The sequence below is a fragment of the Podarcis cretensis genome, assembly GCF_951804945.1.
Source record: "Podarcis cretensis genome assembly, chromosome: 13".
Classification (NCBI taxonomy): Eukaryota; Metazoa; Chordata; class Lepidosauria; order Squamata; family Lacertidae; genus Podarcis; species Podarcis cretensis.
Window position 1 is genome coordinate 36,622,722 of NC_137182.1, and position 27,602 is coordinate 36,650,323.

General features: G+C 47.9%; 1 protein-coding gene across 2 annotated transcripts; it reads left to right on the forward strand.

Moving 5' to 3' along the window:
* Positions 1–27,316, forward strand: GYS1 (glycogen synthase 1). 2 transcript variants are annotated; one of them, XM_079950512.1, is made up of 17 exons: positions 1–154; positions 1,269–1,443; positions 7,297–7,478; positions 12,580–12,771; positions 12,997–13,182; positions 13,780–13,924; positions 14,469–14,586; positions 15,854–15,974; positions 17,361–17,467; positions 18,347–18,406; positions 18,648–18,726; positions 19,074–19,187; positions 19,617–19,743; positions 21,214–21,309; positions 22,248–22,411; positions 23,633–23,713; positions 24,616–27,316. In XM_079950512.1, exons 2-17 carry the CDS (start codon positions 1,326–1,328, stop codon positions 24,919–24,921), a joined length of 2,196 nt encoding a protein of 731 aa, XP_079806638.1. In that variant the 5' UTR covers positions 1–154; positions 1,269–1,325; the 3' UTR covers positions 24,922–27,316. The 2 variants fall into 2 exon arrangements, 1 of the variants encoding a protein (XP_079806638.1); XR_013832690.1 differs by lacking the exon at positions 1–154 and having other exon boundaries at positions 24,616–26,537; positions 26,568–27,316.
* The last annotated feature ends 286 nt before the right edge of the window (positions 27,317–27,602 follow it).

Consider the following 27,602-nt stretch of genomic DNA (forward strand, 5'->3'; position numbering starts at 1 on the left):
AGGCAGGAGAAGGCTGCCCCTGTCGAGGGGGGCGAGTCCGCCTTGGGCCGTGGCCCCGCCCACTGAGGGTGTGGCCTCTGAGCAGGAGGGTCTGGAGGGGAGGGGGAGGAGGTGCGGGGGAGCGAGCAAGTAGTTTGTCCTCAGCTGCAGAGAGGTAAGCACAGCCGGATTCCCCCGGGCGCTCCCGAGGATCCCCCTTTCCTTTAATCGCCAGTGACCCAGCTTTATTCATAACTATACCTAGGACTCTTTTCATTTCATGCTGTATCTAGCTCTTCTTGCTCCCCCCGATTCCCAATGGGAACCGGACTGCATGCTTCACACACAGAGAGAGAGAAAATTCCTGCGACAGTTACTTCTCCCTTCCTTCGTTCCTTCTCTTTCGCCCTCCCTATCCTTGCACAACCCCCGCACAATACCTCTGAGGAACAGATCTTGTACCTCTGCTCCCAGAGGCCTGCGATCCCAAATTTAATAGGCTCTCCTTTCCCCCTCCCTGTTCCTAGCAAGATTCTTAAAGGATCGCTACGTTCCTTCTTATATTCTAGTCTTTTCCGCGCTTCCCGGAAGGATCCCAAGCCTGCTGTCCAGAGTCTCTTGCAGAGTAAGCGAGGCCTGCACTCCGCCTTCTCTTCGCCTAGGTTTCCCTCTCGCTGTTGCTTAGAGGAAAATCGGGACCCCTGTTCCTTCCTACTTAGATACAGAAGATTTCTAGGCACTCTCGTTTCAAGCTTCTCTAAAATGCACCCATCCGCCCTGCCAGCTCTTAAATGTTGCAGTCGGAAAGCTCCCGGCAGACCTCCCATCTTACCCTTTCCCCTCCTTCAGCTGTTGCTGTTACTCAAGACTAAATGCAAGCCTTCGAAAAGATCAAGGGGTGGTGGTGGTGGAGAGGAGGCAGAAACTTGGACTCCTGGGTTCCTTAGAAGCAAAACGGGGGTGGGGTGGGGGGCGGCAAACACAGAGACAAAAACTTGGTTTATAATGGTTTAGAGAAGGTGGGCTGGGAGCCAGGACTCCCAAGTAGTCTGAGGTGGAAAAAAGGAGGGTTGAAAAGGATTCCTGAATTTAAGGGGCTTGGACTAGATTGCCCCAACTCTACAATTCTAGGATCTGAGGAGGGAGGGGTTTTATTTAAGTACATTGAGAGAACTGGATGCTTAGAATTCTGACCAGTTACAGAGACCCTTCCAGGTATGATAGAATAGTAGAGCAATAGGTATAATGATAGATAATAGAACATGACCTTCTTTTTCTGATTCCTCCAGGCTAGACCTAGACCTCCCCCGAAACCCCTTGTCCTCACTTTCAACCCCTGGGGCACCATGCCACTCGCCCGCAGCCTCTCAGTGACCTCCCTGACAGGATTGGAGGACTGGGATGATGAACTCGACCTAGAAAATGCCATCCTTTTTGAGGTGGCCTGGGAAGTGGCCAATAAAGGTAAGATGTAATGTCTTTTCAGGCTTCTTCTTTTTTTAAGGAAAATGGTGGTGTTTGATGGGCTCGAACAGGTTGGCAAGTGGAAACCGGAATACCTGAGGTTCTTTTCTTTGGTGGGGGTGTTGCAGAATTGGGACTAGTGGGTGAGCATAAGGAGGGACTGGGAACACGCCTTGCTGAGATATTCGTAAGCAAAGTAATGTTGAGTCCTGAAAGCCATTAGCCTCCACCAGTTGGACTACAACTCTCATCACCCCTAGCCAGCAGGACCAGTGGTCAGGGATGATGGGAACTGTAGTCCAAAAACAGCTGGAGACCCAAGTTTGGGGAACCCTGGCCTAGACGTTAAAGCAGGAGCGGCAGGCTTGCAGTCCTCTAGATGTTGTTGGACTACATTTCCCACCATCCCTGGCAATTAGCCACGCTGGCCAGGGATGATGGGAGTTGCAGTCCAGGAATATCATTCTAGAGGGCCATTGGTTCCCCATCCCTGCTGGAAAGGGTAAAGGTATCCTTCCCACAGCCTGATGTCCTCTAGATGTTGTCAGACCTGAGCTCCCATCACCCCTGACCATTTACTTTGTTGATGGGAGCTGGTGTGCAAAACATCTGGAGGGCACTTGTTTGGGGAACAGTGGTGTCAGAGGAAAGGAAGCTGAAAGTCAGGGATCCTCTTTTCTCTGGGGCTCCCCTTCCTCCTATAATGGACCTCTGTGGTCTCTTCCTTGCAATCAACAGGTCTGGGAAGTAGCTTAGGCCTTGTTCCTCCTATGACTGTGCATGGCTCCTCCTAGCTATAAAGCCTCCCCTTTTATGTTAATGCAATATGGGTTGATGGGCGGCTGTAGTGCCCTGTTACTCTGAGTGCTCCCAGTGCAGTCAGCTGTCAGAATGTAGAATGATCACCCAGTGTGCCCTCTGGTTGAATCAGTTGCCATGTGTTTTGCTTCAGAAGTCCTGGTGCTCTTTTGTCAGGCTATAAAGTGATTAACATGGGGTGCAATGATGTTGAAAGGATCCGGCTGTGGTGCTGCTTGTACAAGGGGCAGTGGGCTTCGATGGAGACTCCTTTCGATCCTGGACACTTGCCAGCGCTGTCACTATCCCGGAGGACCTGTTCCCATGTGCGCTGTTAAGGACATGACCCTTTGGGAGGTTAAAGTTCTCCTGGCTTCTTCCCCAGAGTTTGAGCACGTGCCTTGCATGCCCCAGCTATATTACCAACACAGAAAGGTTACACTCAACCTCCCCATGTTCATGCACGCACACGCACACAGGTTACACTCAACATACACACACACACACAACCCCACACACCATTCTGTTGCATAAGGAACCTCTTGAAATGTCACACAGTCCTTGAAGTTGCTGCGTCCTTGTAAAGGCAACTGTTTAGAAGCAGGAGGGTGGCTGCTTCTGAATGTCAGGTCAGAACCTTCCCTATCCATTGTCATGATTCAGCCACCTCACCTGGAATCATGCTGCCTAGGAACAAAAACCTGACTTCAGTTTGAAGCAAAATCAACCCGCTAGTCCTCATGGGATTATAAACATGTAAAGCAACATTTGTTCAAAGCATGGTAACTATCAAGAGCCTGTTGCAGCTTCTGTTTGTTGGGGAATTGAACTTCTGCATCATGTACTTCCTTTCTCCGCCTGCCCCTGTCACATTAACATAGCCTATTCTCTCTTTCCTCTGTGTGTCTTTGGTTTTAATGGTTACAAATCAGGAAATGGCAGTAATGTTTCTTTAATATGTGTGTTGCTACTGAAGGTACACTATTCGTTTCTTCCCTTCTGTAGTCCCGGTTCCTTTCCCATTTTTTAAAAAAACTCAGCACCCCAGATCTTGTATCTGAAGATGGTATATTAAAGAAGGGGGTGTTTTAGATGGCTTTCTGGGAAACTTCCATTGGATATAGAATTTGGAGGCCTATCTTCTGATGGTGGGTGGGTTGCCAAGAAAATGTTACAGTTGTGCTCTAGCATCAGTCCCGGCTCCACATTGTCTTTTGGACACCATTCAAGATGCTAGTTTTAACTTGCAAAGCCTGCTGTTTTTCTTAGGACATTCAGTGGAAGATGCTCTCCATTGTGACTATTAGATCAAGCATGAGCCATGTCACCAATGCAGCAGAGCCAGGCGACAAAGGCACGTGGTGGCTAATGATGGATCCTGAGCAATTCTGGAATTCGTTTAGGACAGGCTTTTGACACACTGGGCTAAGCAGGCTGAAGCAGTTTTAATGGCTTTTTATGTACTGTTTTACATAACTGCATATTGCCTTAACTGTTTTGTTGGTGTGTTTTTTTAAACAATTGCTTCCACCAAGATCCTTGGGGATCTGAGAGGAGGCAAGTCTTAGAAACTGAAATCTGACAAAGATTGCAACCCTATGCATGTGTAACCCGAGCATAAGTTGCACAGAATACAGTGGGACTTGCTTTCAGGTGTAGTGTTGCACTGTAATTTTGTAAAACATAGTTGGAATTTGTGTCTGAATGTATCCTATGATACATAGGATATGTGTGCTTGTGTGAAGCACCTCCCCATTAAGCACACCTTCACACAGCAGTTTAGCAAGCTGCTCTATGGGGTGGGGTAGGAGGGGAGGGGCAAGCTGTGGGGCAGGATAAGTGAGGGACTGGGGTGAGATATAAAGGGAGGGGGTTGTTGTTCTGGGTGTAGGGGAATGGTATTTGGCCAAAGGGATTGGGAAGTAGAATGAGCAGGGGTGGCGGACCCTAGTTAATATATACATATTTATGTCCTAGTACACTTCGAAATATGGGACGCAGGTGGCGCTGTGGGTTAAAGCCTCAGCGCCTAGGACTTGCCGATCGAAAGGTCGGCGGTTCGAATCCCTGCGGCGGGGTGCGCTCCCGCTGCTCGGTCCCAGCGCCTGCCAACCTAGCAGTTCGAAAGCACCTCCGGGTGCAAGTAGATAAATAGGGACCGCTTACCAGCGGGAAGGTAAACGGCGTTTCCGTGTGCGGCTCTGGCTCTGGCTCTGGCTCTGGCTCTGGCCAGAGCAGCGATGTCACGCTGGCCACGTGACCCGGAAGTGTCTCCGGACAGCGCTGGCCCCTGGCCTCTTAAGTGAGATGGGCGCACAACCCCAGAGTCTGTCAAGACTGGCCCGTATGGGCAGGGGTACCTTTACCTTTACCTTTACACTTCGAAATACAGCAATTGTACCGCTAAAGATCTCAACTTCGAATTACTAGGAAGCAGTGTGCCAGAAGAATATTGGAGCGAATCAGCTCCTGAAAGTCTGGAAGGTGTATCAATATTAAGTACTTCTTCCATTATCTCAAAGTAGGGCTTGCGTATATTTGTGGAGTGATGAATACAGAACACAGTGCCTTGGCTTCATGGTCATGGGGATGAATGAAACTGGGGTTGTTCAAGGCACATAAGCATCAGAGTTATCAATGTCTAGTAGCTGGGATGGAGGCAGTGCTCTGCCTCTTCTAAATACCAGTTTCTGGAAACCACAGGAAGGGAGAGTGTTCTTGTGCTCAGTCTCTGCTTGCAAGAGTCCCATGGCCAACCAGTTGGGCCACTGAACAGAATGCAGGACTCAATTGGCCAGTGGCCTGATCCAGCAGGCTCTTCTTATGTTTAGGGCACCTGGGTTGTCCAGGTAGTGGACAGGATGACATTGGTCAGCATTGTCCTTCAGGGCCCTCAGTTTGCAACCATCCAGCTGAGGTCTTGCCTGAGGCCAAATTGAGCAGCAGTGTGCCCATAAATTCCATGTGAGAAGCCTGCATTTATCCAGCCCCAAAATGGCACTTGCTCCTTATAGAAGTGATGCCCCAGGCCCTTGTCTCCTGCAGTGCTAATTTCCTGGCCAAGCTTTTTCATCTACATTATTCATGTAGGTGGTTTTCCACCCTTCTTTTCGATTTACTAGCTTGGAAGAGGATGCAGCGAGCCAAGATGAGATGCACATTTGACAGAGAGGGCCAGGACCATAGGTAGGCGAAGTGGCTTGCAAGTGATGGCAGAGTTCATGCTCTTTCCAGGAAGAGAACTGGCGCCTAACTGGTTATAAGAGAACAATTAGTGCCAGGAATCTTGGAGCAAGTGTATGGCCTCCTTAATTCTCTCGGGTCTGCAGAGTCAGAGCAAAGTACTTTGGGGCAACTCCAAACTGAAAGATCTAAAGTTTTGATCTGCGCATCTCCTGGGCTGCTGGGGTCGAGCTTGCATCATTCCAGTTTTCCTTGGCAAATCCCAGAACCCCAAAAGCCTTGGTGAGCAGACGCAAGGGTATCTCAAAGCTTCCTTCTTGTATGTGTTCTTCAGTTATAATGTTGAAACAGGAACCCATTCAGAAGAGGTATGCATCGTGTAGCTGCTTGTTCACCACCCGAGTGAATTCTGCCTCAGACATTTCTATGGAAGTGTAGGAATACCCTACTGGAGGAATGAGGAACCTGTGCCCTTGGGATGCTGTTGGACTCCTGTTCCCATCAGCCCCAGCCAGCACAGCCACAGCTTGGGGATTATGGAAGATGTAGTCCAACAACATCTGAATAGCCATAGGATTCCCATCCCTACCCTAATATCTGTACCTAAACCTAAGTAGATGCAACTGAAACAGTTGTATATTCCTAAGCTACTTACTTCTGCTTATGGCACTGTGGCATCCACAAATTCATGTTCCCCGCCATGATTTATCCTTTCTCAGTGATGATTTGGAGCCAAACATGTGAGCTGCCCCTACTGAGAACCATTCTGCTTGACCTGCAGTTCACATGTGGAAATTGTTGTGCTGTGCCACAGACATCCATTGGGAGCATGCACGAGCCAACTTCCCCTTAATGTTTCTAACTCAGTGTTGGAATGCTTCCATTTCTGATTAAGGATCTAGCGAAAGTAGGCTGTTGCATTGCACAAGGGCTTTTCATATCGAAGGGAAATAGTGTTAGTAGGTTACTGTATAAAGCACTGAAATAGGTTCACAGAGGAACATCCAAGCGGTACAACCACAGGAGTACAGGAAGAACTCTAAAGATCTAATCTAATCTAATCTAAAGACCTGCCTGGTCCAGCATCCTACTTCCTGCAGTAGCCAGGCAGGTGTTTCTGGGAATCCTACGCAAGAGCCTGAAAAAATGCCCCTCCCTTCTTGTTGTCCCCCATTGTGGAATGAATGTGCAAACTGGATATACCCATTGTGACTAATTACCACGAACAGACCTATCCTCCATGAACTGCTTAGCCTGAAGAAGAGATGATTAAGAAGCGATACAATAGCCATTTTCAAATATTTGAAGTGCTATTACATAGATGATGGAGCAAATCTGTTGCTTGGGTGGGTGGGAACGAAACTAACATTCGAATTACAAGAAGGGGGATTTCAAGTAAACAGTTAAAAGGAACTTCCCGAGGGCACAGCTTTTCAGCAGTTCAGAAGCCGCTGCTGGAGAACTCTCCTTCACTAGAGGTTTTTAAGCAGAGGTTGAAGCCAAGCAGGGATACTGAAGCAGTGGATTTTCTGCATTGGCAGGGGGTTAAACTAGGTGACCTTTGAGATCCTACTCAACTCTGAATCTATGAACTTCTCTGTCCATGTTTGAAAGCCACCAGCCATCCCTACATCATGTCTTAGCGAATCCCGTAACTTTACATCATGTGAAGAAGCGCTTCCTTTCAGCCTCTCCTGAATCTACCACTAATAATTTTCACATTCAGCATCCTGTGGTCACATGCCAACCCAATGCCAAGACCCCTGAAAGTGGACGAAACTCCCTCTTTGTGCTTGTTTGCATTGATGTCTGGGAGCAGGTGGGTACCAGCCTATAGGGGGTCAACTAATGCCACCCCTTCTCTCCCTTCAGTTGGTGGGATCTACACAGTTATCCAGACCAAAGCCAAGATTACGCTGGATGAGTGGGGAGAGAATTACTTCCTGATTGGGCCTTACCTGGAGCTGAATGTCCGCACACAGGTAGAGCTCATAGAGCCGCCCAACCCTGCCATCCGCCGCACCATTGACTCCATGAATGCAAAAGGATGCAAGGTAAGAAATGGAGGGGGAGGCCAAATTGGGGTCCACAGAGGCCAAATTCTTGCAGCAGCACCTCACCTTCCTTTGAGGCAGAGACTGCAGCTCATTGGTAGAGCACATGCTATGCATGCAGATGGTGCCAGGTTAATCTCTAATTAAAAGAATCAGGCAGCAGGTGTCAGGACAGACATCTTCCTGAGACCCTGAAGAGCTGGTCAGAGTAGCTCATATTGGGCTAGATGAACAAGAGGTTTGACCTGGTATAAAGCATCTTCCTTTCTTCCTAACAGAGGGGGTGTCATGTGACTGTGACTGTCATGTGACTTTCAGTACTGTGCCTTTTCAGACCACAGATGGGAGCCAACAAGACAGAATTGCTCCCCCACGGAAAAAAATAACATTCCTACATATGTGTTGTGTTGTACTGTTGTATTGTTGTTAGCCGCCCTGAGCCCGGCTTCGGCTGGGGAGGGCGGGATATAAATAAAAATTATTATTATCGTTATTATATAGGAAGCTGGCATGCCTAGGATACATCCAATTTAATTTTGCAGGACTTTAAAAAAATAATAATCCGATGAAGCTCTTGTGAAGTTCTTGTGAGCCCCTTTCTGCACTCTGAAGTGGTACAGTCTAGAACCTGCTTTGCCACCATTGTTTGTGGTTAATGTCTCTCTACATGAGGTTCCCTGGTCTAAAATAAGGGTCTTTTCATTTCCTCTTATCGCATCCTTATTCCTCTTTTTCTTCATTTGGAGTGTATTGCTTGTCACACCCCCACCCACCATTCCAGTGGAAGAGTGGGCCATTTCACCCCCCTAAGTGCAAGACACTTACAGTGGTGCCCCGCAAGACGAACGCCTCGCAAGACGGAAAACCCGCTAGACGAAAGGGTTTTCCGTTTTGGAGGCACTTCGCAAAACGAATTTCCCTGTGGGCTTGCTTCGCAAGACGAAAATGTCTTGCGAGTTCCTGCGGGGTTTTTTCCCTTTTTTCCCCCTTTTCCCTAAGCCCTAAGCCGCTTATCAGCTGATCCGCTAAAAGCCGCTAAACCGCTAATAGCGCTAATCCGCTAAGCTGTCAATGGGCTTGCTTCGCAAGACGAAAAAACCGCTATACGAAGAGCCTCACGGAACGGTTTAATTTCGTCTTGCGAGGAACCACTGTATTTTAAAATACAGTGGTACCTCTAGTTGTGGACTTAATCCGTTTTGGGGTGCCATTCGCACCCCGAAAAGTCCACAACTAGATCACTTTTGTGCATGCACGAAGTACACAGATCGCTTCTACGTATGCACGCGTGGCGAACCCGGAAGTAAACACTTCTGGGTTTGCCGCATTCGTAAGCTGAAAGTTTGTAACAAGAGCGGAACGCAACTAGAGGTACCATTGTAAATAAAAGCAGAACCCTTCAGGATGCTGAATTTTGCACCCAGTACTAAGCTCTTTATTTTATCTACACTTGGGCAGAATTGTGGAATCGAAGCAGTCCAAATAGCTATCAGTTGGGGTCTCATTTGCCTCTCTGGGTCGTGCCTGAATCTAACATTATAATGCAGAAATCTCTAGCACAAGTTTTAAGTGATTTTATCCTTAAAATTGCCGGTACAGTTTTTATCACACCAGGGGTCAAATGTGATAGGACAGCTGGGCTATAACACAGAGAAAGATACTCTTTGTGTTCATCCCCCAAACATTGTGGAGCTGCTCTGCGCTCTCATTGCACATTCCTTGTGGCAGCTGCTGCTGGCATTGACGGCTGTCCACAAAACTGGGAGGACCCCTGTAGTAGGCAGTGGAATTGATAGGGGATTCAGGACAGACAAAAGAGAAGTCCTCTTTCAATTAGCACACAATTAACCAGTGGAATTATCTGCTGCAAGATGCGATGGAATATCCTGGCTTGGATAGTGTTAGATAAATCTAAGGAGGAGGAGAGACCACTGAGCCACAACAACTAAATGAGACCTGTCTTTTTAGAGACCCACATCTTACAGGGCAGAAAGGTCTGTTGCTGCCTTGCATGTGAGCCTACTTGAAGCATCTAAATGGTCACTCACTGCTGATAATGAGATGCCTTGGTCTGATCTGTTTACATTACAACTCTTAGCTTTAGAGGTGCTGTCGCATAGACACCATTCTTGGCAACTTCCTTATGGTGGATGTAACACGCCTGCTTCTGGGGAGCGCAGTGCAAGTATTTAAAATGTTTTTTTAAGCCGAAGTCCAAAAGTGAAAGATCAGGAGAAATAATTAAGCTGCTTTCATCAAGGTTTGTGGGTTTCTTTTAGCCCGCAGCTGGCAGTCCTGTTCACTACTGCCCACTCTTACCAAAGCTCCCACTTAAGAAGTGCCCAGCCTTTGCCTGCAGGAGTTGTCTACTAGCTGGGCAACTCCCTCTCCTTCTCCCCCTTGCCTGCTTTGAACTGTTTTGGTGGCATGCTGGGCCTTTCCTCACTCTCTGGCGACTCCAATCTTGAATGCTGTCTCTCAGTCTACAGGAGACAGGCACAAGTCACTTTTCACATCTTGAGGGTCCTTTAAGCATACTGTGTCCATAGGATTTCTTATTCTTGTAGCCTTGGGGCCAGGGGCAGAAAGTGGCCTCCAGGCCGCCTCTTCATTTGCACACCTTATGAGCTTCGCACCCTCCTGGAATGCCTGGAATGCATCTTTGAGCTCTGATAATGCTTCTTGCTTCCCTGGATGGAGGAGAGAGAGGGGTTTCTGAGTGTGTGTGGAAACTAGCCTAGTGTACAAAGCTGAAACTTGATTGCTCCTCTCGCTTTTGCTTCAGGCCCAGCCCACTGCTGGCATGTGCCCGCCCCCCCTGAAGGAAATGTGGCCCTTGGGCTGACAAAGATTCCCCACCCTGTCATAGGACTTGATTTCTAGGCCGGCCTGTCCTTCTCCCCATAGTTATGCTACTCTTAAAAAACCCTCAGACTGCCTGCATGACTGGTGACATCACCACCCTCTTTCACGTATTTGTGATTAACTGAAAAATTGGAATTCTAAAGATGTTTAATTTTTTTAAAAAAGCAGGAATACTAACTGTAGTCATGGTGGCTGGGGATGCTCTGGGCTGTGGTTTGGCCAGACCTGGAATGAAGTTTGTATTTATATATATGACGCCCATTTGACTGGGTTGCCCCAGCCATTCTGGGCAGCTCCCAACAAAATATTAAAAGCACAATACAACATCAGCCATTTAAAACTGTCCTGAACAAGACTGCCTTCAGATGTCTTCTAAAAGTCAAGTACAGTGGTACTTCTGTTTACGGACTTAATCCATTCCGGAAGTCTATTCTTAAACCAAATCCATTCTTAAACCGAGGCACGCTTTCCCTAATGAGGCCTTCCACCATTCAGTTTCCATTTGTTGATCGGGGTAAAGTTTGCAAACGCTGCTTCCGGTTTTGCAGAGTTCATAAACCGAATCGTTCGTAAACAGGACTGTTCTTAAACCAAAATACCACTGTAGTTGTTTATTTCCTTGACATCTGATGGGAGGGCATTCCACCCGGTGGGTGCCACTACCAAGAAGGCCCTCTGCCTGGTTCCCTGTGCTTCACATCTTTCAGTGAGGGAACCGCCAGGAGGCCCTTGGAGTTGGATCTCAGTGTCCAGGCTGGATGATGGGAGTGGAGATGCTCCTTCAGGTATACTAGGCCGAGGCTGTTTAGGGCTTTAAAGGTCAGCACCAACACTTTGAATTGTGCTCGGAAACTTACTTGGCTAAGAAAGAGTCAAGATGTGGTCAGGGCAGAGTGTGTGGCAAAATGAGGAGAGAAGTGAGTTGAGTTCTGGCTCTTGAAGGCCTTTCAAGTTTCTAAGCTCCTATCTGCTGAAAACCTTACTCTGACAGAACAATCAGTTTGATCAGAACGATCAGCGTTTAATTCTTCCCCATAAGATCCTGTTCAGCACCATCTGCTTTTCTCCAAACACAGCTGGGTTCATGCAAATAGTTTCAAAAATTATAAGGAAGCAACTAATAGAAGTAATTATTATTCTTTGTAGCTAACCACCCCACCCCATCCCTGACCACGAAGGCAGCTGGGCATTTCTGTCCAGGCAGTTATTTTGGGCAACTCTGAGAAGAACAACACCACGCAGGCGAGACCTTTCACAAAATGGAGATGGGGGGGGGTGTAATATGAACCGCAGGCTAAAATTAGACATGCACATACACAACACACTCTGCCTCGTGAAGCCGGTTGAGAGGGACCAATGACACTGAGGCCCACTGAGTTCAAGAAGAGAGAAGATGCCGGAATGGAGGGGCAGAGGGAAGGGACTGGTGGGAAGAATAATCTGGGTTAAAAATGGAAGCCTGAGCTCCTTGGGTTCTTCCACAAAGGAAGGCAAGAGCTTGGAGGCTGCTCACCAGAGTTGACAGGCTGTAAGGCCTGTGTTGCAAAGCAGCTTGGCAGAGTAGATACATAGATTGGCCATAGAAGATGATGGTTACTCTTGTGCAGAGGGCTGATGGGAGTTGTAGTCCAAGACTGCCTCTTGTGCAATTCTGTGAAGAATTTGATGGCCTAGTATAGAGTTTGGGCCTCCAAGCATTTTAACTTCCTTGTAAAAATCTGAAGCAAGTTTCTAGGCCTCGTTACAAGGAAAGGAAAGATTTTAACATGTTGCAGGCATCATCTGCTGAAGCTCAGAAGTATAAGGTGGAGTTCTGAGTGCGATCCACTTGCCCAGTGCAAATCATTTTCTTTCTGCGTAATTCTAATTCCCTGCCCACTTCTCTCTCTCCTTCTCTCCTCAGCCCTTTTAAAATAAGTTGTTCCTTGAAATCTTCCATCGCAAAATCTGCGTGCATGTACAAATATTCAGGATTTTGCTCCAAACAATACTATGCTTAGGCTCTAAAAATCTATTCAATAGCCTGAAGCCCAGCGTTTTTAATTGGAGCTTTTGAACTGGGAACAAAGCTGAAATATTTCAAGTTTGCATGTTGAAATTCAAAACCCATGCTGCAATGGTTGCATTTTACTGAGGGGAACTTGAGTAGATAATGGGGAGGAGTCGCATTTTACTGTGTGCAAGTCCGTACCTACCTGCGATCGGCTAACCTGCTGCGCATATAACACCTGTCCAGGTTTATTTTGGCCGCTGGCTGATTGAGGGAGGTCCGTATGTTATCCTCATTGATATCGGGGCAACTGCCTGGAGCTTGGACCGCTGGAAGACAGAGCTCTGGGAAAGCTGCTCCATCGGGATTCCCTGGTACGACCGAGAGGCCAACGATGCCGTGCTCTTTGGCTTCCTCACAGCCTGGTTTATGGGGGAGGTAAGAAAATGCGCTTCTTCCACATCATATCGGCTCCCTCCCTTTCCCTTCTCCTGTTTTCTCTGGAGATGGAGGACTTACTGCCCTGCCAGATGTTGTTGGACTCCAACTCCCATTAGCTGCAGCTCACACGGCCAGTGGCCAGGGATGACGGGGAGATATGGTCCCAACAACATCCTCAGCGCACACACGGGCCTTACTCTCTGTCCGTGCCTTTTTCTACAGTTTGCTGCACAATGTGAGGAGAAGCCTTTCATCATCGGCCATTTCCATGAATGGTTGTCTGGAGTCGGTCTCTTCCTCTGCCGAATCCGGAAGCTTCCGGTGGCTACCATCTTCACCACGCACGCCACCTTGCTTGGCCGATACCTGTGTGCGGGCAGTGTGGACTTCTACAACAACCTGCAGAAAGTGAGTCTTGTGGAGGCCAGGAGGGAAAGGCGATTGAGGCAGGGAGCTATGGGGTTCAGAGGGGGCGATGCTGAAACCTCTGGCTTGCTGTTTTCTTCTTCTGCAAACCCCAGGCTGTCGTCATAAGGCTCCTGGTCTGCTCTTAAATAGCCCAGGAATCAAGAATCTTCCCCCTTGAACCTCTACTTGGTTCCTGGTCTGCCCCAGAAATTCCCTGGTTCTCCGCTTCCTTACTCAAAAGTCACAAAATCCAGCTCTCATAATCTCACTCTCTTCTCAGAGGTCCATCATCCCCAAGGCCTTTCCAGGGAGTGTTCTAGTCAGAAAAAAAATGTGCAGTCATCGCACAAAATCCAGACACTGTTCCTCAAGGCAGGGTCTGAGGAGATCACATTTTCTCCACCATTCAAAACAGCGATGTTTTCACTGCCCGGAAAACATGATTCTGCACCGCAGCCTGCTAATACTTCTCTTATTGTGGGTGCTGCGTGGAATTTGTTTTGCTTGAGTACTTTCTGCCCTCTTCCATTCCTAAGGCGTCACAATGCCAGGTCCTGTGGTTTTGGTTCAGATTTATTGTATCGCCTTCCTATTTAGTTTAATGTGGACAAGGAGGCTGGGGACCGGCAGATCTACCACCGATACTGCATGGAGAGGGCTGCTGTCCACTGCACCCACGTCTTCACCACCGTCTCCCAAATCACAGCCGTGGAAGCTGAACACTTGTTAAAGCGGAAGCCTGGTGAGTGGCATTAGGCAGGGGTTCTCAGTTTTCAAAACTTATTATTATTATATCGCCCTTCAGGGCAGTTTACACAATAAAAATACAGGATATAAGCACAAATTAAATAGTTAAAATAAAGCAGGTGACATGCAACCAATAGGGCAACCCCTCAACCCCTTTTTTTAAGGTCAGTTAAAAATTGAGAGGGGTTGGGGTTTTTGGCAGGCACTGGTTTGTGTTTGTGTGTGTGTGTGTGTGTGTGTGTGTCTGGTCTGAGGATGCCATAGTAACCAAAGGGGGTTGTGGAAGCACTGATTGGCTGCAACCTCTTCCTTTTCCAGAGCTGTAAATCACCTTTTCAGAAAGTGCAGATTTAAAAATAAAAATGAACAGCATGGAACAAACCTGAAACATTGTCTTGTTGCTGTGACTCTTGCTTTTTTTGGTACATTTGTGGGTAGCTTTCAAGTGTTTGTCAGGTTACTGATGATCTTTAGAGAAAAGAAATAAAATTCTGCTTCTACCTTTTCTCTGCTCTGTTCTCCACTCCCAACATATCCAGATATCGTGACTCCCAACGGACTGAATGTCAAGAAATTCTCTGCCATGCATGAATTCCAGAACCTCCATGCCCAGAGCAAAGCTCGTATCCAGGAGTTTGTCCGGGGACACTTCTACGGGTGAGTCTTTGTGGGCCCGCTGCAAGGCCTGGCTTTGCTTTGCTTTGCCTTCTCGGTGCCTTGTCAGTCAGTTCAGTTGCCCCAGGAAGATGAGTTTCTCTGGACAGGAAGAGGAAGGAGGTAGTGGTGATCAATCTTGGGAGAATGCAGTTGGGTTGAAATATCAAAGTTTTTACAGGGGGTGGACAGAGCCGGAAACTACCCTTAGCCTCATTTATCCTCATACGGTCTTAATCCTTGTTATACAGTAGTTCACATTCAGAGAGGCAGGAAGTAGAATTAGAGGGCTCTTCCTTTTTTTAAAAAAAAGGGGGGCAAGTGTTCTCTCAGAAGTTGCATTGGTGGCCTAAAAATATACAACTTTTTTTTTTTAAGTATACCCCGCATTTCACCATGTGTCTCTAAATGGCATACAAAAAAAAAAAAAGAAAAGAAAAGAGTACAGTATGCAAAATGTTAAACATAGATGAAAACTTCAGAGAGCAGAACAACATTCATGGTGCAAAGGCCTCCTGGAATAAGACAGTTTTCACCAGGTGCCTGAAACATAGCAGAGGCAGTTCCTGCCTGATTCCTAATGGGGAGGAAATTCCACAGAGTTGGGCCTGCTACATCGAGAGAAACTTCCATTGGTCCCCCCCCCCCCCCCCCCGCATCTTGCTTTGTTCTTACCTGCCTTCTCAGTTATTACATCCTTGGGCACTTTCGTCTTCTTTCTTCCTTCCTTTTCTCCTCCCCCTCCCTTTTTTCTTTCTTCCTTTTCTAAACCACGTTGTAAGCCTGAAGGTAGAGGTTCCATTGATAGTTTTGTGATTTTGATCATTTGAATGGTGTCTAGTTTCCTAAAGTAGTAATAATAATAATAATAAATTATAATAAAGGCAATAATAATAAATAATACACCTTGGCTGAGTTCCAACGAGCTACTAAGGCTCATGTAAAGGTCTTCTACTAGTTTTGTGTTTGCATATGTGTGTGTACTTTTCTCCCTTTCAGCAGCTGACCTGTGCCCCTAAACACACATACACCTGGAAGCTTCTCTCATTTTAAAAGCAGTTTCCCCTGCTGGAGGGTGAGGAGTGGCTGTTGTTTAAAGGATGCAGGTACTAAGAAGGAAGTCCTATTGAACCTACTGGGGTTTGCCTTTGTGTAAACCTGCCTAGGTTTTTCTCCCTCTCTTAAAATGCCCAGGGCCATCCAGTGAAACTGATGAGTGGTGGGCAGTAACAGAAAACATTTCTTCACGAAGTGCCTTCTTATTCTCTAGGCACCTGGACTTCAACCTCGACAAGACCATTTTCTTCTTTATTGCTGGGCGCTATGAATATTCCAACAAAGGGGCTGACATTTTCTTGGAAGCTTTGGCCCGACTCAACTACCTGCTGAGGGTAAGCAGAGAAACAGGGGCTGAGGTGGGCAATCCAGTGTGACGAGGTGGAGGGAGGGATGTGGCTTGTAGGATTTAGGCCTAGCTATTACAGTAGTAATAGCTAGGTAATAGTAATAGTAATAGTAATAGTAATAGTAATAGTAATGGGGACGCAGGTGGCGCTGTGGACTAAAGCCTCAGCGCCTAGGGCTTGCCGATCGAAAGGTCGGCGGTTCGAATCCCTGCGGCGGGGTGCGCTCCCGCTGCTCGGTCCCAGCGCCTGCCAACCTAGCAGTTCGAAAGCACCTCCGGGTGCAAGTAGATAAATAGGGACCGCTTACCAGCGGGAAGGTAAACGGCGTTTCCGTGTGCGGCTCTGGCTCACCAGAGCAGCGATGTCACGCTGGCCACGTGACCCGGAAGTGTCTCCGGACAGCGCTGGCCCCTGGCCTCTTAAGTGAGATGGGCGCACAACCCCAGAGTCTGTCAAGACTGGCCCGTATGGGCAGGGGTACCTTTACCTTTACCTTTATTACAGTAGGAACTTCTGGTCTTCAGCATTGACAGCAAACACAAACCATTGTTTTGTTTTGTTTCTAAATTTCTACCCCACCCTTCATTGCAAAGGGCAGCAAACATCGAAAAGTGAAAATGATATAATTTAAAACAAAATAAATACTTAAAGCATATAAAAACTACCAAAAACGTGAAAAACAATAACATGCCCTTACAGTTGCTATTTTCCCAGTTGCCAGGAACAGTATCTCTCAGCCTGGTTTTTTCAGTTTCTCCTGAATGTTTTTGAATTTCTCCTGAAAACCAGTAATGATCAAGACAGATGTACCTCACTAGAGAGAGCATTCCATAGGCAGGGAGCCTCCACCTCTTAGAAGACCCAGTCAAGGGTCAACAGGCAGCAGTCAGAGGCAGCATTTCCACAAGTTATGACCTCTGTCAGGCCTGCCTTGAATGGAACCATGCACTTTGAGGGGAAACTATGATCCCAGAATGGCGTGGGGTGTGTATACAAACAGGGAAAACAGAAGAGAAGTGTGCACTTGTGTTGGTGTGCCTGCTTTTGAGAATTCTGGGAAGAAAAGTCAACCTTCTGGAATTCCTTTCCATGTTCACAACTGTTGTGGAGATGGGAGGCAGGGCTTTTTCCCCAGCCGGATCTTTATGGAACTCTGTTCCAGCACCTCTCAGGTGGGCGCCATTGCCATTAATAAGAGAACAAGGGAGGCGTTTGTGGTGAGTTCCGGCACCTCTTTTTCTAGAAAAATAGCACTGATGGGAGGTAATGGCATATGTGAGAGAAGCAGGTGATACAGCTTGCCCCCCGTGTGGAGAAAGCAGGAAGCGCAAGCCGTGGGTGACCTACCCTATTTGCCTTCTCTCCTCACAGGTCAACGGCAGCCAGACCACAGTGGTGGCCTTCTTCATCATGCCAGCCCGGACCAACAACTTCAACGTTGAGACTCTCAAAGGCCAGGCGGTCCGCAAGCAGCTGTGGTGAGTTCCCTTCGCACAGGACACCCAGAGGCTCCCTGAGGGGATCAAGAGCCACAGTACATGTAACATCCCCTGCTTCAGAAGCCGCTAGGCCTCTCTCTCCCTTTCCAAGAGGCAGTAGAGCCAGTGTGGCGTAGTGGTTAGTGCTGGCGTAGGACTGGAGGGACCCAGGTTCAAATCTCCACACAGTCATGAAACTCACTGGCTGGTCTTGGGCCAGTCTCAGGAGGGCTGCCACGTTTGAGGGGGCTCTGGGCAAAATGTCTTCTGGGCCTCCACCACCACACGCATTCCATGCCACTTCAGCCTGATGCCTCCTCCGTTGCTGTGCTCCACTTTGTTCCCTCAGCTTACCAGGTGACATCAGGAAGATGTCTTCCTCCATCTAAATATTCACTGCAGAGATTTAGTGCCCACAAGCTCTGCTGTAAATGATAAAAAATGTGGCGGCAAAAAAGGGCATTGCTGTGATGGATGTGTGTCCTCGTATGCTCCTTCTGAGTGCCTGACACCAGGCCTGCTTACTGCTGTGCCGCAGTTATGTTCCCCAGTCCCGTCTTAATTGTGCTGATGATCACTGTTTCTCTCAGTCTAACCTGCCGCACAGGGTTGTTGTAAGTATGAATGGGGGAGAATCATGGAGCGCCTCAGGGGGAAGGCAGAATTATCAAATACTAGAATAAATAAAAATATTGAAATCCACCTTTGTTCTCCAGTCTTCTAGCCTTCACTGACAAAGTCTCACTCGAGGGGGATCCCATAGCCCCAGTGCTCTCCCTGTGTTTACCTCGTGGTCCTGATTTCTGATTCAGAAGCCTTCAGGAATCCTGCCCTAAGTTCATTATTTTTCTCACTCTCTCCCTTTTGTTTTAAATCTAGGGACACAGCCAATGCGGTTAAGGAAAAATTTGGCAAGAAGCTTTACGAATCGCTGCTTGTGTAAGTGGGTCTCCTGTGAGAAGGCAAGAGGGAGGTGGGGAAGGGGCTCAACCCCCGAGAATGGGCTGGGTTGCCATGGCTGCAGAGGATGAGGTCTCGGGGTCTCCTCCCCACACTGTTCTTTGCCTTCTGCATTTGGGAAACCTTGATTCTGATATAGACAAATAATATGGGGAGGTGAAGTTCCTCTCTTCTTTATCCATTCCCATTAAGGTCTTCCTTACCTGTTCTTCTGCCTCAGGGGGAATCTTCCTGACATGAACAAAATGCTGGACAAAGAAGATTTCACTATGATGAAGAGAGCCATCTTTGCTACCCAGGTATTAGGGAATTTTCAGAAAAGAATAAGAAATTAGGCCATCATGTGCGGAGGGGAGAGGAGAAGGAGCCAGAGGAGTTACAGCAGAGGATTCTAGGAAACCTGGCTCTTTAGTTATTTGAGTTAAAATGTTAGCTGAGCAGGATGGTGGTGATTGGATCAGCATTCCTGAATTCACTGGGAGAATTCAGCTGTAGCCCAAAACTTTAAGAGGACACCAGGCTGGAAAGGTCATGAGGAATATCTTAACCAAGCTATATCTTTTTTTGCTGTTGTTGTTAAGGTTTTTATGGTTTTGAATGACATCTATTAATGTGTCTGGGCTTTTCCCCCCCACTCCCCAACCAGCGCCATTCTTTCCCCCCAGTCTGCACCCACAACATGCTGGATGATTCCACTGACCCCATCCTCAACACCATCCGACGCATCGGCCTCTTCAACAGCAGCGCTGACCGCGTCAAAGTAAGTGGCAGGAGGCTGGCTACCAGCGATAGTTTGCTGAGAGTTGAGGCACTTGGCTGCCTTACAGAAGGAATAAACCTGGTTTCAGCACAGTGAGGGTCATCAGAAGCTTCAGTCTATAAAGTCTGTGATGTTGAGAAGTTGAAGAAAGTTCTTCCACCACCTGCCAAGTGTCAGATTTTCCCAAATCGAACGCGGATACTTTTTTGTGTTGATGGTGGGGATTATTTTATTCTGCTGCTGTGGCTTTCCTCTGGGCCTGGCTGCTTAATGGTGGTCCCTGGGGAGCTGACCTCACATCCTCTGTAAGGGCCCGACCTTGTTTGTGAGTTAGAACTCCATCCCTGGAATATATATGAACAGTTTTGTCTGCAGGGACAGGATGTTGGGCAACTGAACTTCCAGCCACTGTGTCTTATCTCTTCCTAGGTCATCTTCCATCCCGAATTCCTGTCTTCCACTAGTCCTCTCCTTCCTGTCGATTATGAGGAGTTTGTTAGAGGCTGCCATTTGGGGGTCTTCCCTTCTTACTATGAGCCATGGGGCTACACGCCAGGTAGGCTTCTTTGGGAGGGGGGCAATTGGGAGAGTAAAGAAACCCTAATGGTGCAAGGATGGAACTTGAGTTCTGTGGTCAAAACCTGATGCTGCAAATATGGATTACCTTTGAGGGGGGGCGCTCTACACAGTTACAAACAGCTTGTCCTCATTGCTCTGAAGTGCTTAATCTTGGCACTTATTTTTTTATCGCAACGAACAGTTTCACAACCAGGAAGATAGATAATCAAAGGGCAGGGGGAGGAGCAAGCATGCCAAGGAACAGGTTTGTGTATAACTTGCCATTCTTCCATGGTGAAACTCAAGGCCACGTCTATGAGGTTACCAGGCAGCCTCCCGTCCACGTGTTGACTGCAGCCAGACCTCCATGGAGTTAAACAAATGTGTGCAGCAGTTTTGCTGAACTTATTCTGCTTCTGCTTGTCCTGAAGAGGCGCAGAGAACCATGCAGGGCAGTGAAGCCTCAATCCTTCTGAAATAATGCCAGGCATTTCCTTAAAAAACAGGAAAAAGCAAAGCTGAGGTTCTCTTTATTCTGAATTCTGCACGTATTCCCTTTGCCATTCCTGGCTATTGTAGGTTACAGTCTCCACCCAACAAACCACAGAGCCTTTCTCAATCTTTTGGTTTTTTTCTCTCCCCCCCCCCCCAAAAAAAAAAAATCCTCAATTTTCTTTTTTTACTTCTGCAAAACTTGGGATTCCCCAAGCATGTTAATATCTCTCTCTTATGTGTGGGTGGTGCTGTTTGGGCTACATAAGGATCAGCACTTCTTCCTCCCCACCAAAAAACCCCAGCAGTAGATGAATGTGGCAAACCAGAAATTTTGTTTCTATCATGTCCTGAGCCTAAAAGGTAGAACCATTAGAAGATGCATTACAATGAATTAGACTAGTGGCCCATCTGACCCAGTTTACCCAACACTGATTGACAGCAGCTTTCCATTGTGGCCCTTTGTGGAGATCCCGGAGTCTGAAGCTTGGGCCTTTTTTGCATTCATAGTAGATGCACTACCACTGGGCTACGACCTTTCCCCCAACATGAAAACTTACGAGGACTATAACTGTTTTAAGTGTTTGGTTTATTGTATTTGCAGTGCCTGATGTTTTTATGGTTTTTATTGCTTTTCTTTTTGTTCCCTTTGTGAATGATGCCATGGCCTTTGGCTAGTGCAATAAAGTTTATGATGATGATGATGTTTTAAATGAGAGAAGTGCAGCTTTTTCTGCAAGTCTGAAACCAGATCTTGTGGACAGTTCTGAAGAGAAACCCCTTCAGGCTGGCTGCTACCATCTTCAGCTTGTTAATGTTACCATAGGAAAAAGCACATTGGAGTTTTGCTGGTTGGGTTGGCTGACCACTTTCTTGAGCAGGTCCCAAAGACTTTTAAACCCCGAAATCATCATCTTCTTCTTCTCTCTCTCTCTCTCTCTCTCTCTCTCTCTCTCTCTCCCTCCCCCCCCCCCAGCTGAATGCACTGTCATGGGCATCCCCAGCATCTCTACCAACCTCTCCGGCTTTGGCTGCTTCATGGAGGAACATATAGCGGATCCATCTGCCTATGGTTGGTGTTATGAACTGTGAACCAGCACATTTGGGCGCTCTTAGACAGACAGGGTAGTACGGTGGCCCTATGGGCCAAACCTCACCTAGATACAAACACCAGAAAGCCTCACTGACTTATCTGGGAATGTGATTTTAATGTTTCCATGATAGATAGATAGATAGATAGATAGATAGATAGATAGATAGATAGATAGATAATAGATTATTTTGTGTGTGTGTGTGTTCCAAGGAGCTCAGGGCAGTATGCAAGGTTCCCCATGCACAAACTTAGACCTTATCATTGCAACAACCCTGTGAGGCAGGCTAAGCTGAGAAAGAACAAATAGCCCACTTCACAGATAATTGTGGATTCGAACGTGGGTCTCCCAGTCCCAACCACTAACTCTACCCAATCCTACACCGAACTGGTTGTCCCTGTCTGACACTCAGATTTTACCTGAAATGGTATTCAGGCATTTCCTGAAAAGGAAAGAAAAAGTAACTACTGGGTTGTGGGGAAAGACTTTTGACTCAGGATTCTGAAAACATCTTTTAAGAAAAAAAAGGATTCAGCCAGACTGAGCGAAGGGTTGAGGGAACTGAGAGTTCTTTGGCCTTGAGAAAGGAAATTCAGTGGGACCAGACGCATTAGAGCAAAGGATGCTGGGAGCCCATGACCCGTGTCAGGCTGAGGGACAGTAGGCCGAGGCTTCACACATCAGTTGGGCTCCAGCAATATAGACTGATTACAAATAGTGCTGGGCAAATAGAGCAGAGTACCATAGAGACGGCCATGGGGTGGGAATGAGCAGATTTGTATTGTGTTTGTGTGCTTCAAATGACGACCATTCATTTGGGAACAGGAAGTTCAGGCCTGTGCTTGAGTTTGATCCATTCTTAGCTCTGCCTATTGGATTAGAGTGACGTGTGTCCTTTAACCCTTTCTGAATCTACCAGGGATCTACATCCTGGACCGACGTTTCCGGGCCTTGGACGAGTCGTGCACGCAGTTGACCTCTTTCCTCTACAGCTTCTGTCAGCAGACGCGGCGGCAACGCATCATCCAGCGAAACCGCACAGAGCGGCTCTCCGACCTCTTAGACTGGAAATACCTGGGCAGGGTGAGCTTCCCCTGCAGCAGCGGGAGGGTGGACGTATCGGGAATGTTGAGAGAGCCAGGGCAGATAAAGGATATGCTTATTCATGCAGCATATTGTTAAACTTTGGAACTCCCTCCCACAAGAGGCAGTGATGGCTTTGAAAGAGGATTGGACAGATTCAAGAAGGACAAGTCAGTCCATGGCTATTAGCCACAATGGCTTTGTTCTTCCTCAATGGCCAGAGACATTATACCTCTGAATACTGGGAATCGCAGGTGGGCAGAGGGCGGCTGTGTACAAGCCTCACCTTGCAGGCTTTCCACAGGCATCTGGTTGGCCACTGTGAGAACAGGATGCTGGACAAGATGGCCATTGGCCCGATCTAGCAGACTCTTCTTACGTTCTTACGTTCATGTGTTGTTGTATCTCACCCCACTGTGGCGATCTCTCTTTCCTGCTCTTCCCTGGCGTTTCAGCAGCCTCCTTCAGTTCTCCACATGCTGCAGCTCACCTCTTTGCCACCAGAGGGTGCTCACTCCAAAGGTCAGCTCTGGCCATGTTTCCCAAATGCCTCTCCTGAAACTTAACCCGACCATCATTATTGTGTTTTTTAACTTGCCTTCTGTGGCACTTGCTGGAATGGGAGACAAAAGCGAGGAAGGGTCAGGAGTATTAACTTCTGCTGAGAACCAGACGTGGAACAGCCCAGGGCTGTGTGGCGTAAGGGCCTTAGACTGCCTCTGTGAATCTGCAGAGTGTCTTTTTCTTGCCACTGAGTCCCAACAAATGGCTTCCAGATGAGTGTTTCTGAGGCCTAGTTCTCACAGAGGTGCTTAAGCCCTGTGCTTGGTATTTTGAACGGGAGGTGGGGGGCTCTTGCAGTCCTCCATACAAAAATATCTCCACATACAGAAAATGAGTACAGGCGACTCTCAACTTAATGCAAGGGTTACGTTCCAGGAATCACGTGTAATGCCAAAGTGGCGCATATTATGTGCACAGTGGCAGGTGGGATTGCCAAAGTGGTTTTCCATGGAACCCCTTTTCCTTTCCCTTTTTTAAAAAAATTGTTTGCCACGTGTGTAGAGCTGAACGCATACAAGTTAAATGTGTGTACGTTTCAAGTTTCCTGCATATGATTTCAGCTTGGGTGTCAGTGGAAGAAAGCAAGTTGCAAGGGAGTATAATAAGGGAGCCTCTCTAATGTCCCTTTTCCCCCCTGTCTCCTTCCTCCCTTTGCAGTACTACATGTATGCCCGCCACATGGCACTAGCAAAGGCATTCCCTGACAACTTCACCTACGAGCCGCATGAACCAACAGCGGTAAGGCACCATGTGGCCAAGGAGAGGGGTGGGGGAACATAAGTCTGATTTATTTGGGGTTCTTTACCCCAGGAGGGACAGGTACCACTTACCTAGTGCACAAGGCCATAGTTCAGTGGTAGGCTTGTATGCAGGGCTTTCCCCCCAGCCAGAATTCAGTTCTAGCACCTCTCAGGTGAGCACCATTGCCATTATAAGAGAACAAGGGAGGCGTTCATGGCAAGTTCCGGCACTTCTTTTTCTGGAAAAATAGCCCTGCTTTGTAAGTATGTACAATTTAACACTTGATTGGGAGCCACCCAGAGTGGCTGGGGAAACTCAGCCAGATGGGCAGGGTATAAATAATAAATTATTATTATTATTATTATTATTATTATTATTATTATTAATTTAAGCTTGAATCCTGCTCGCGGGTTTCCCCACAAACATTTGGTTGGCCCCTCTGAGAACAGGATGCTGGACTAGATTATTTTAATAATGATAATAATATGGATGTCATCTGTGTGCACAGCACTTGAGGGCAGGCTCCTGCAAAGAGCAGGCCGCCTAATACTTCTCAGTGGGAAGAAATACTCATTTAGGTTACTTAGGCAGAGCTGTGACAGGGCAGACTTCCCCACACTGGTCCCTTCCTGGTAGTTTGGACAAGACGCCCCAGGGAGTGCAGCCAACGGTGAGAGGAGTTGTGGCCCAGCGACACCAGAAGGCACCAGGCTGAGGAAGTCTGAGGCAGGGCAAATTAACTAGAAAATTGTGCCAAAGGCTTCATGGAAAACGTGGGTGTTGAGGCAGGGTTCAAGGCATTGCAGTCCATGAGGGAGCTCGGGTGGAGTCGTGTGATTCATTCTCTCTTGTGCACTTTCTCATGCCTCGTTTCTCTTTCGTTTCCCCGCCCCCCGCAGGCTGAGGGCTTCCGCTACCCCCGCCCGGCCTCGGTGCCGCCATCCCCCTCCGTCTCCCGCCACTCCAGCCCCCACCACAGCGAGACAGAAGAGGATGACGAGCGCTACGATGAGGACGAAGAGGCAGAGAAGGACCGGCAGAACATCAAGTCCCAGGCGCTGATGGGCAGCGTCCCCGAGTGGCGCAAGCGCTCCAAGAAGGGCTCCAGCGAAGCGAGCGTCTCCTCCACCGCCAGCACCCCAACCCCCAGCAGCCCCAGCGACCTCAGCAGCCCCACCAACTCCCTGAGCGAGGAGAGGAATTAGCTGGGGGGGGGGAGAGAGAGGGCCGGTTGCGCCCCGGCTCACCCTCCCGCTCCTTTCCACACCTTGCCCCCCACCCCCATAGGTCAGCTGTTCTCTGGTGCTGGATTCTGAAACCGTCCTGGAGTGCAGTAGGGTTCTAGCATGTTCCGGAACTGAGGAGGGTCTCGGGGCTGGCGCGTTTCTAACGCCAATCTGTGTATGGCTGTCTGCTCTGGATTGGGTCGTTGTGGAAGTTGCCGGGAGGCGGTGGCGTCCGTGCTGTGGAACGGGCAAGGAAATGGCTGCTCTAGACCACCAGGTGCATTGTTCCTGTGTTCAGCTTGACCTAGAATGTGAGGCGGCATGTTCCAGCACCCCACAAGCGTGCCGCCAACTTTTTGGAAGGAGCTGTCATGATGTTCGTGAGGGTCCTTCTCTGCTCAGGGAGGAGCTGCCCCTGGGACACAGGAGGGGTCGTTGTGGTTTTTGGTCCCATGGCTAAACCGGTGACTAGATAGGTGCGGGGTCTAGAGATGTAGCAATGTTGCCCCCAGATGTGCCACTGACTCGGAAGAACTGCAGCCTTTTTTAAAAAAACGAATGTTCGAGGACATAGTCTTGTAAGTTCCTGATCCTTTTTATAATAGTTTGTTGGGTGCGGTGTGTGTGTGTGTGACTAGCAAAGTTCTGGAACTTTAACTTGAGGAGGCCAGAAGCATTTTTAAAAGCCATTGGCCCACTCTGCTCAAGAGTGCTGCTTATCAGGAGAGAGGCGGGCTTTCCCACTACAATGCATTTTGAATAAATTGGGTGTGTATCTTATCTGCCTTCTGGTTTTGTTTTTCCCAAGGAATTTGTGAAGCCCTTGAAAAGGAAGGCCCTAGTATGTGAGAGGCAGGAATTCTGGGAATTCGAATTTTGGGAAACGAAGCTGTCGGGAGAGATCCTAAAGGGTGGTGTAGTCCACTTGTTGCGGGATGTGTCTGGCTCCGGGGGTATTATTGCCTTCATTTCTAAAGCGATCAAGGGAGAGGAGTAGGTGCGCAGCATTCTAGGGTGGAAGAAATCTAGAACTCATTTTGTGGCATAAAACACTCTAAAGTGGCTGTGCTCTGCAGTGGAAGAGGAGAACTGATCAGAGGTTCCTTACTAGGGCGGCTGAAAGGGACATTTTCTTTCTGAAGCCATATTCATAGCCTAGGAACTGTTTCTCCTAGTGGACACTCAACATTGTGGGACAATTATAAGTGCAATATTATTCATTCTCTGATTTTTTTTAAAGTACCATGTTGACCTTAGTGAGGGCGAAGGGCACAGCAGGTGAGCCAACTGCCTGCTTACAAAGGACGGTGGAATAAGCTATATGAGAGTAGTCTTACCTTTCTCTTGCTTCAGGAATGCAGTCTTAAAGCCATCGCCCTTTCTGTAGAGGATGCCTGGCATACACCCTTGTAGAAGGGCTAGCAGTTCTGAGTGGTGATTGTTTCTAAGGGAAGGTTTAGAAGGTTGCGCACTGTGAAAAATGCATGTTCTTTAATGGCCCCAAGAGCCCCAGCGTGACAGGCTCTGAGAAGATAGGCGAGCTGCTGGCATTGTAGGGTGTGCTTTGGTTGTAGCCCCCAGCTGCTCTTCACAGGGTGACCCGGTTGTCTATAATATGTGGAGAGAAGCCCCCCCTCCATGGCTGTCATATTGGGGGTCTTGGAAGACAGGACGTAGCCATTGAGATCAGAGCGTGCTATGACATTCTGGACCGCTGTGTTGCAAACTCTGAGCCTGGGGTGGCAGTGATGATGCAGGAGGGCTGCATGTCCAGAGCAGGTTCCTGATTTGTTCAGAGCAGCAGAAGGAATGCTTCTGAAAGGGTGTAAGACATTTAACTGTAGTTGGCATGGGGATATTCTGTCCAGCACAAGAGAGACTACCTCGTGGGTATAGCAAAATGCCAACACACACGAGAGTCACTTCAGTTCTGCATCTGCTGCCAACTTTGGCAACAAGGAAGGAAAATCACTTTTTAAAAAACCTGACTCTTTCCCTGTGGCCTAGGTAATTTATATCCCCCTCTGATTGTGCCTCCTGTTCCTATGGACTGCCTGACCTCCTATGCTTGGATCATGAGCCAGTTCTTCTCCCCTTCTCACCAACTCTTATTGAGAAGGGACTCCCTTTGGTTGTTGAAGGTCCCTCATGAGCCAACACCCTTTTATCCAGTCTCTTCCACCTCCACCCCACCCCCGAAGAAAACCCTAGAGATTTTATTTATGGTTGTTGAAATATGCTTGAGTTTTTTGTTTTTGGTCTCTTGTCTCTACCCCTCCCCCTCCCCCTTGGTGTGGAGAATCAATTCTGAAGAACAAAAGCTGCTTGCGAGACACAACTCAAATATTTAAAGAATAAATTTTGCTTTGAAAAAGTGTGTTCCAGTACAGTGGCTATGAAAGTGAAATGGGGAAATGGGTCTTTTCTTCAGAAGGAAAAGCACTTTTTGGAGGTGGATGGTGCTTTTGGTGCAAAATGATGCAGGACACAAAAGTTCAGAGTTCAGTGGGAAGGAGGAGGAGCATGTGGTTTGCTGGCAGTGGAGCCCAAGGTCCACTCTTGCTAGTCTCTGCTTCAGATTATCTTGGCTAGCAAATACTGGTTAAACATACACTGCAATATTGCAGAGAGTAGGCAGAGCACCGACAGTACAAGACTAG

Bases quoted from the DNA above. Each gene is read 5' to 3' on its own strand.
- GYS1 (XM_079950512.1), top strand. From the start codon at position 1,326: ATGCCACTCGCCCGCAGCCTCTCAGTGACCTCCCTGACAGGATTGGAG. The intron at 7,479-12,579 runs GTAAGAAATGGA...ACACCTGTCCAG, and splicing joins TGAATGCAAAAGGATGCAAG to GTTTATTTTGGCCGCTGGCT. The intron at 19,188-19,616 runs GTAAGTGGCAGG...ATCTCTTCCTAG, and splicing joins GCAGCGCTGACCGCGTCAAA to GTCATCTTCCATCCCGAATT.